Raw genomic sequence first — 10,117 nt, 5'->3', positions numbered from 1 at the left:
CCCCGATACCCACTTCTTGTCATTAGCACGTTGCCCTCTTTTTTGTTCCGCCATATTTGTATTTCGTCCCGGACCCGCTCTTAAGGATGTGTCTATATCCCACCAGTGATCCCTTTTCCAAGCGTAAACGTCCATTTTCCCCCTTCGCCAAGCTTATCCCTATCGGTCCGGACCCCAGTGAGGAGTTCTTTACCTTGTGAGTCGGATACACTACGTTGTTCCCTTAGCCACGGCTCTACCACCTAATAGGTGTGCAAGGCGTCTCGCATCCAAAAGTGGCACTGGGTGTCAGCACCCTACACTTGCAAACCTATTGTTACGTTGTCATCCCCATTTTTTGTTCCGTCACGAACAACTTGGTGGTCCGCTGAGTTACCGACTAAAGGGAACACTTCTGGTTACCTAGTGTAACCACTTTCCCTTAATGCTGAACGGAGACACCACATCCCTCCCGCGCCACTGTTTACTAGTCTACCCGCCGCTGACTTCCGTGGTACTCTTTGTCCGACTCGCTCAGCGCAAACCTGGCTATGCATTGCGACTCCTTGTTTCCTTCGTTATCACTCACTCTTTGTATCAGCGTGCATCGATGCTAATTGCATGACCAATTTCATTTGGGTCATTTAGTTTGAACAAACCCCACCGCACACAGGACCTCGATTGGTCTCAATCGAATCGATGATCGCCATTTTATCTTCGTTCAATCCGCGACGTGTCTGTCTCCATCCTTCCTTTCATGGACTTAGGTTTTCCCATACGTAACCTATACACGTTACTAACATACTTTCATATTTTTCCTAATCCTTTGCCTTATTCAACTACTTGCAGTTTTTTGTTTTCCCTCTATCAATCCACCACTACCTGTAATATATTCGCTCTGAAGCACATGGCTGAAGTTTGGCACAAAGCCCAGGCAGAATACCTGATAATTGTGAAAAGGTTGAACATTTAATTGTGATTACTAAACAAATGGGTAGTTCCCCCCGTGTCAGCGCAAGATGGAAAATTCAACAGTGGCTGATCTCAGTCCAACATGAGGCCACCTTAAAGAGAAAATGAGAAAACCATTCAGATGACACAAGGCGTTCCTTTGAATCGATTTCGTTTAAAAAACGACATTTGCAAGCGTCTATAGATATAGTTCTCATGTAATAGTGAGGAAACCCCCAATTTTGAGTAATTTTATTATCAGGGCAGATCAGTGATCTAGAGGGCACCTTACTGGCATGCAGGCGTCATTAATAGTTTGCATAACACAACAATCTGAATATTAATATAATTCCTATTTGCATTGTATTACAAAGTAATATATGTTTTTGACATGCAATTATCCAAATACAAACCAAATCAGATTTGTAATAAAGATAAAATACGTATACAATAAAATAATGATTGTTCAAGCACTTCATCATGCAATGCCAATCAAATGCTGCACGCTGAGATTTTAAGAATATTATACAAACCCATGCATTTAAATGCGTTTGCTCGTAATTTTATTTTTTTTTTCTTTCCTTCAATTATATGACAGCACAGTAAAGAACATTTAATCACTGAAGTTGCGGTCAAGTATCATGAAGTGCTTGCTTTTTTTAACCATTGTGTGCATTTATTGATCTAGAGAGAACCTTGAGTTTAGTAAATTGGAAGACGTTTTATTAATCAGGCTTCCATTCTGTAGATTTTTCAATGATTTAGTTACATTGTGCAGGTATAATTTATAGTCGTGGCTTGTTTTTAATTAGGCCTAAATAATGGGAGCGAAATTATCCAAGTGCCTCGCCTCAATTTTTCATAAAGAAAATAATTTATAAAACACGCAAGCCTAGCTCACTAAAATAGACCACTTTTAATGCTCCGATGCAAAGTAAACCACAAATTCTTTTGAATAGTAATATTTTTTTTAATATAAATAATACTGCACACAATTTAAATGTTTCAAATCTAAAATATGGTGTGGAGAAATATAAGCATAGGCTCATAGGCTTGACATTTATCCTGCTTGATTTCGTTCTAAGAAACGCACATATCTTCATAAGGACTAAACTTTCATCTGTAAATATTAAATATTTTAACTAGCCTACAGTGTTTTTCTTTCATTTTCCCCGACTGCAGCCATCAAATGTAACACATCGGTGAGGCAAAGCTGACGGTTATTTGCGAAAATGTGCTTTGATGCGCTTGTTTGAAAACTTGTGGTTAAAGTGCCACATAGTGGTGAAAAGCTGCAAATGCACTTTGCAGACGCGGCGGCAGTACCGTGCGGCAGTAGAACCATCATTTTGGATGGCCACCTACTGTATATAAAAGTAGGTAATATACAATATTAGGCTGTGTATAGTAATCACATGTTTTCTCCATATCCTCAATTAAATAGACAAATTTAAAAAAAATATATATAAAAAATAAATAAAAAAAGAAATGTAATTCCTGAAACATACGTATTAATCTGTTGTTATGTGATCTGTAGCCCTAAACTACTAAATAAATGCATAAGAAAATTAAACTATAAAACAGTCATGAATTTGAGCCACAATATTAATTCAAATTTTACTTTTTTAATGTTGGTAGACTTTCAGACTGCAGTATCACTGAAGAAGGTTATAAAGCTCTGGCTTCAGCTCTGAGATCAAACCCTTCACACCTGATAGAGCTGGACCTCACAGGAAATGATCCTGGACAATCAGGAGTGAAGGAGCTCAGTGATTTACTACAGGATCCAAACTTGCAACTGAAGACAATGAGGTGAGTGATATAAAAAATTATTAAGTGCAATAGTTTTTAAACCACTGTTGCTGAAAGAGAAAAATTACTGAAAAATCACTGTTACTGAAACTGTAAAAAATAAATTCATAAAAGCTTTGATTGTCTTAAAGCCCTTTCACAAAATTAATTTCAAAATATTATCATTCAATGTGAACATAAACCCAGTTTAGCTGAAAGAGCATAATAAAAAAAAGATGTTTAAAAAAGCTTTGTATTCATTAAAAGACCTTTCACAAGCTTGTGAAAAATATACTCAATATATGTCAATATATTTCATCTTTATGCAGGTTTTTGGGTCCTGCTGCAGATGAAGCCTGTCATTATGTGACTGGAATTGTGGGTGAAAACCCGTTACTCCTGAAAGAGCTGAATCTAAGTGAACATAAACTAGGAGACACACGAGTGAATCAGATCGCTGCTCTACTGCAGGATAAACACTGTAAACTCAACACACTGATGTGAGCATTTTTAGTTACATTTTTATTACACATTTAAAATATCTTAAATGAAGTGACCAAAATCAGTTTTTGGGAATCCCTTAATAGTGGAATCAAGTACTTTGTATTTGTAAATTTTCCCTCTCACGTTCATTTTAGTCTGCGTAAGTGTGGTCTGACAGAGGAAAGCTGTGCAGTTCTTGCTACAGTCTTGAGATCAAACTCCAGTCTGAAAGACCTTGACATGAGCAACAATAATCTGCAGGATTCAGGAATGAAGAAACTCCAGAACGGATTAGAAGACACAAACTGCACACTGAAAAAAATCAGGTGAGTTTAATAAACCACTGTTGGAGTTTAATAATATTGTTCTCCTTTGTTCAATGTTAAAATAAAATACTGGAGTAAACAAAGGAAAATGAAAAGTCATGATTCTGACCCTAGACCAGACATTCTCTGCCCAGAAGAGAAAATAAATTTATTGTATTTGAGGTTATATTATATATATATAAAACATTCACTGATATTAATTTTCTTATAGATTTGATTTTTTTATCCTCTTTTCTCTAGTCTTTCCGACTGCAGTATCACTGAAGAAGGTTATAAAGCTCTGGCTTCAGCGCTAAGATCAAATCCTTCACACCTGATAGAGCTGGATCTCACAGGAAATGATCCTGGACAATCAGGAGTGAAGGAGCTCAGTGATTTACTACAGGATCCAAACTGTCAACTGAAGACACTGAGGTGAGAGATGATGAAAAAATACAAAATAAATGGTGTGCATTTAAATGATTTATAGATGTATTATTTCCCTAATAAAGTAAGGTACACAATTTGTTGCATCAAAATTGTTCAAACTTGAAAGATCAGAAGGTGCCATTTAGGCTGGCTGCAGAGTCATCAGCCGGTAGCCACCCATCAATGATGTTCAGCTCCTTTCATCCCAGAACATCTCTGGGTGGTGGAGCATTGGCAGGGACGTCTCCCTGCTGTCCCCTGCAGTCAGTTCTATGATCATTCTGGCCCCCACATCTTGTCCCTTTTCTGAAGCCAGAGCCAGTAGCTCTCTTCCTCTGCCTCCTTTGCCAGATCCTTTAGTGCCTTTGACAACTTGGTGCCTCTGATACCAAGAGACTTCAGGAGCTGTTGAGTGGAGGTACTAGTCAAGCCTCGACAGCTAACTTCCACTGGATAGGTGAAAGCACTCTAACTTGCCTCTTTGTACACGACTGAGAGATTTGTGTACTTCTTCTTCCTCACAAAATCAGCCTCCATGCATCTTCCAATGGCACAGTCAGTTAAAACATGATGACTGTTTTTGTGATATTAGACCAGTGCAAGATGTGTGGCCAGAGGGAGGTTACGGTGATCTTCTGTGGGACATTCAACTGGTGGTCAAGATCAGCTCTCAGCTCCCAGCTGCTTCTGGGTGACAGCAGGGATCACTCCTTTGTGGTGCTCCCAAGCTCCTCAACCCCTTGCCTCACAAAATGGTTCAGGCCAATGAGTGTTTATTGAATGTTCAAAGTAAAAACTGTTAAGATTAACAAGAGCTTTCATTACAAAACAATTGTTTGATAATCTTAACTGTTTTGTATAGACTGCACGTTAAGGAATCCTGCTTATTTTCTTTCTGCAGGTTTTTGAGTCCTGCTGCAGATAACCTGTCAGTATGTGACTGGAAATCGTGGGTAAAACCCGCTACTCCTGAGAGCGCTGAATCTGAGCTGACTGTGAACTAGGAGAAACACAAGTGAATCAGATATCACTGCTCTACTGCAGGATAAACACTTGTAAACTCAACGCACACTGAAGTGTAGAATATTACTATTTTTAAATTTTAAATTTTAATAATTGTATATTATTGTTATGTTAGTTGATTTTTTTCGTTTCTCATTCAGCAATTTTTCTCTTAGCACATCAAAATAAAAAATCCCAAAAAATACATAACACTTTATTTAGATAGGTCCACTTTAGACATTCTACTAACGGTAAGTAACTTTGCAACTCCATGTCAGCTAGCGGTGAGTAGAAGGTATTGATAGTACTGTATCTGCTTAAAATCTTCTTACACTTTCTTTGTCAACGTATTCAACTAAGCCTAACACCTACCTAACAGTCTCTCTGAGAGTTGTATACATGTAGTAGAAATAAGGAGATTTAGGTGCTATGATAGTTGACATGTAGTTACAGAGGTTACTTATAGTTAGTAAGAATGTTATAAAGGGATTACAAAATAACGTGTAACCCAAATAACAGCTTCACTATAAAATACACAAGATGTCTTCCTAGGAGTTACAAAAAACAATTATCTGCTTGTAAATTCAATAAAAGTTAATTTAAGTTGCACATTCAGGGGTTGGGTAATATGGTGAATACTGGGAAATAGCCAATATTTATCAGGTGTCCTCCAATATTTTATTCAGGTGTTAAGCTTCCTGCCTTCTCTAAATTAGCAATATAATTTTATAGCATTCATGAATCTTTGTTAATGTTAGATAATAAGTACAGTTGTTTGTTCATGTTAATTCTGATTTTTTTTTTTTTTTTTTTTGATATTAGTTTTGATTTTTTAACTTCTAACAGATTAGTAGCATTGTTAACATTAAGATGTCATTGCTCATTGTAAGTTCATGTTAACTAGTTTACTTTTATTTATTTTTTACATTTTGTTATGATACCTTGAAATGATACCTTATTGCTCCGGGTGTGTGTTCACAGTGTGTGTGTGTGTTCACTGCTCTGTGTGTGTGCACTTCGGATGGGTTAAATGCAGAGCACTAATTCTGAGTATGGGTCACCATACTTGGCTGAATGTCACGTCACTCACACTTTATTGAGTAGAAAATGAACAACAGATGTAACAAACCAAGGTTGAGATTGAATTAATCTTGAATTGACATATCTTTGTATTTCATATAGTATTTCATAGCTTGTAACTTTGTGGTAGTTGTAATGCACTTGTAGTGGTAATTTATGAGTCAATTTTAAAATGGACAAATTACTGTCGACATGACAGCAATCCTCCAAAACCGTGAAGGATATATAAAAATGACCTGTTTTCATTTTTCTTTACTCTTCAGGTCTGTGTAGAAGAGCAGTATTACAGAGGAAACAAGTATCTCCTAATTTCAGCTCTGAATTTAAACCGTCACACCGCGAGAACTGGGAACATAAGTGGAGAATGAACTAAAAACACAGGAGTCAATCACTTATGTGGACATTCTGAAGGATTCACACTATAAGCTGGATGAGACTGGAGTTGAGACCGGAACATTCACCCTACAAGAATCAAAATACGTAAGCACTTGAAAACACTCTAAAGTAAACAGTTTTTTTACACAGGAAAAATATAGCGTTTTGAATGTGTTAAGATTTATGTTCACATTTACAGTACAAGAATGAAAACTATTACATGCTGTTTTCTAATATCTTTAACTGCATTATATTAGTATATGTCTAATAATGTTACATTATGATCAGGATCCAACTCTATTATTTATCCGTTATAGTTTTGTAAATAAATGTAATTGTACATCAGATGCAGACACTCAGAGAATCATCTTGTACTGCAATTAAAATTTTCATGTTGATTTTTTTGATCTTACTGATTTGATTACTGAGTTTGCATAAAAGATTATGTGAAATTTTAGTAAGGTTAAAAAAAAATCTCCCGGTAAAGATAAATTTCCCCCTAATGAAGGAGGAAAATATGGTTGAACTGTTGTTGGCCGTTTGTTTTTGAACAGAAGACAGGCATTGTATTAATCACTTAAAATAACGTTGGAATATAATATAACACATACGGTTTTTAGGCTTCGGACTGCCAGCATCACGACGAAGTTATTAAGCTCTGGCTTCAGCTATGAGATCAAACCCGTCACACCTGATAGAGCTGGATCTGAACAGGAAATGATCCTGGACAACAGGAGTGAAGCAGCTCAGTGATTTACTACAGATGATTTCCTTGTAAATTTAAAGACCAATCAGGTCATACACTGAACCATGAAATATTTAAACTGAACCACAGATTTGAAATCAGCTGTTATGACAATAAGAGGTCAAAAAAGACCAGTGGAAAAGGACTAACAATGAATTGAATTCAAATGCAATTCGAGAGAAATTCAACAGCACACAACAGAAGTTGTGACACGTTTTTTATATAAACACAACTTACCTAACTAACGATCTTAAATTTTTAAATTCGTCCTGTAGGTTTCTGAAAAAGTCCTGATGAACAAGGGAAGCGTTGTGATTATTCTCACCAAGTTTTGGGTTGTTAAAAGTCCATTATTTCTAAACAACATGAACTGTTTATTATGGTGATAATATTTAAAATTGGAGATTACAGTTAGAAGAAAAAAAGAAAAGAAGAAGCATCAAATGTCTTTTGGTGGACTCTCAGTACCAAAAGCATGTAACATAACGTGTTCATGGATGTTAAGGCTTATAATACAGCCCAACTTTTCTTATCATACTAAAGATGGCACTCCAGGGGGGGACAGCTGTCAGATATACTAAACTCACTGTTGAACTAGTGTGGGAAACGTCCTGAATATTCATAGAATGCTGTGTATAACAACATCACGTTTTTGGAAACTGAATAAGACTGCGAGTGACAGAGGGAGAAAGTGTATCCAGCTCTGGCTTCAGCTCTCTGAGATCTGGAAACCCTTCACACCTGATAGAGCTGGATCTCACAGGAAATGATCCTGGACAATCAGGAGTCAAAGTGATCGAATGAATTTACTGCAGGATGATGTGTGTAAATTAAACATCATCAGGTAATAAACAGAATCACTGAAAGATTCAACACTGAACTACAGATGTGGAGATCAGTTATTGACATGGCAGATTTTGTTGGATTAGGGCAGCTAGATATAAAATATATATTATAGACTCTATATATTATATAATATAGAATATATATATTTATATTATATATTATCTTAGATATACAGTACAGACCAACAAAGTTGGAACATTACTATTTTTTAATGTTTATGAAAAGGAAGCATGTGATTATTTCTGCAAAGTTCTGAATTAAGAGTCCATTATGTTCTGAGCAGAACTTGTATCTGATTCAAGACAAGAGTGGGGAAAAAAAGATTGGGAAAGTTGTTATAATCTATTGGTGGATTCTCACCATTACAATGAAGAAACTAATAGGATTAGTTTTTTTTTTTTTTTATTTTTTTTTGTTTTTTTTTTTTCAGAACTGGAAATCTTTTTATGTGATCCTTTGTTAGGAGATAGCCTGTGATCTGATGTCTATTGATTATGTACTGGAGAATGTGGTGCCTTGCTGTTTGATTCTGCAAAAGATGAAATGATTGCCTAAGCTGCACAATGAAATTTTATTTCCAGTTCTGAGCTACTGTTCTCACTTTGAGAAACCACCCTGAGAAAAGAGATGAGACACAGACACGAAATATCTTCTGGGCTCAGGAGGTGCAAGTGATCTGTGATGGACTGAAAGAATACTGTGGCATTGTGAGCTACAGGAATACTCCAGTTGAGTTTTTTTTTTCATCTTTGAGGGATGCAAAAACTGAATGAACAATGTGTTTCTGAATTTTTTATATGTGAAGCACCACATATCAGTGCATGAAATCCTTTAGACTCATTTCTCCCTACTGCTGCTGCATTCATTCTCTCTCGTGTGCCCCCGTTGCGTCGCTGCTAGTTCCTAGATTTGCTCATCTTTTGTATTCTGCCCCCGGACCTGTGCTCCTTTTTTCGGCTCGCTTTGCCTGCCTACCCCGTCCGACCTCCCCTCGTGCCCCCCCCCCCCCCCCCCCCCCCCCCCCCCCCCCTCGCCCTGCTGCCGTTTTGTTTTCGGCCCCTTCCTGCCCTGCCCCCCCTGCTGAGGTTAAAATAGACAAACAAAAAAAATAGTAGAAACAAAAAAAAAACGAAAGCTTATGTTTTTAAAAGATCAACAGCAGTTCAGACTATGAAAAGACAATGCAGAAAAGCCAAGTGGATGTGGCGGAAGACGAAACTTGAAATTCACTATAGCATCAATAAAGACTTTTTATATGCTTTTAATGTGAAACTAGCCACAGCTAGACAGAATTTCTTCTCAAACCTTAAAAACAGTAACTTAAACAACACTCGTACTCTTTTTGCCACTGTTGAGAGACTGTCAACCCCCCCCAAGTCAGATTCCCAGTGAAATGCTCTCAGACAGCAAATGCAATGAGTTTGCTTCCTTCTTTTCTGAGAAGATCATCAATATCAGGAAGGCGATTGGCACATCCTCAAGCAATGCAGAGGTCAGACAGATTTGGCCACAATATCAAAAAGATTCTATGTCTACTTTTGAAGCAATTGATAGCAAAATTTTGGAAGAAATAGTGCAGCACCTAAAATCGTCAACCTGCTATCTTGACACACTTCCCACATCTTTTTTCAAAAGTCTAAAAAACATTGCAAGAATTAGATGTTTTGTTTTCAGTCAAGACTTGGAGAAACTTGTTCATGCCTTTATCACCAGCAGGGTGGACTACTGTAATGGGCTCCTCACCGGCCTTCCCAAAAAGACCATTAGACAGCTGCAGCTCATCCAGAACGCTGCTGCCAGGATTCTGACTAGAACCAGAAAATCTGAGCATATCACACAAGTCCTCAGGTCCTTACACTGGCTTCCAGTTACATTTAGGATTGATTTTAAAGTACTTTTGTCGTTTATAAATCACTTAATGACCTAGGACCGAAATATATTGCAGATATGTTCACTGAATCTAAACTTAACAGACCACTCAGATCATTAGCATTGAGTCAGTTAGAAATACCAAGGGTTCACACAAAACAAGGGGAGTCCGCCTTTAGTTACTATGCCGCCCGCAGTTGGATTCAGCTTCCAGAAAAGATCAGATGTGCTAAAACATTAGTCACATTTAAATCTAGACTCA

At 37.2% G+C, this 10,117-nt stretch overlaps 1 protein-coding gene across 1 annotated transcript; it reads left to right on the top strand.

Annotated features, from left to right (window-relative positions):
* The first annotated feature begins 2,593 nt into the window (after window positions 1–2,593).
* On the top strand, window positions 2,594–3,549 carry LOC109072334 (ribonuclease inhibitor-like). The gene is made up of 3 exons (XM_042756145.1): window positions 2,594–2,742; window positions 3,051–3,221; window positions 3,360–3,549. Exons 1-3 carry the CDS (start codon window positions 2,738–2,740, stop codon window positions 3,532–3,534), a joined length of 351 nt encoding a protein of 116 aa, XP_042612079.1. The 5' UTR covers window positions 2,594–2,737; the 3' UTR covers window positions 3,535–3,549.
* Window positions 3,550–10,117: the final 6,568 nt, after the last annotated feature.

This window comes from Cyprinus carpio, unplaced genomic scaffold (genome assembly GCF_018340385.1).
Source record: "Cyprinus carpio isolate SPL01 unplaced genomic scaffold, ASM1834038v1 S000006806, whole genome shotgun sequence".
NCBI lineage: Eukaryota > Metazoa > Chordata > Actinopteri > Cypriniformes > Cyprinidae > Cyprinus > Cyprinus carpio.
Note: the sequence above shows the minus strand (reverse complement) of the source record. Positions and strands in the feature narration are given on the sequence as shown.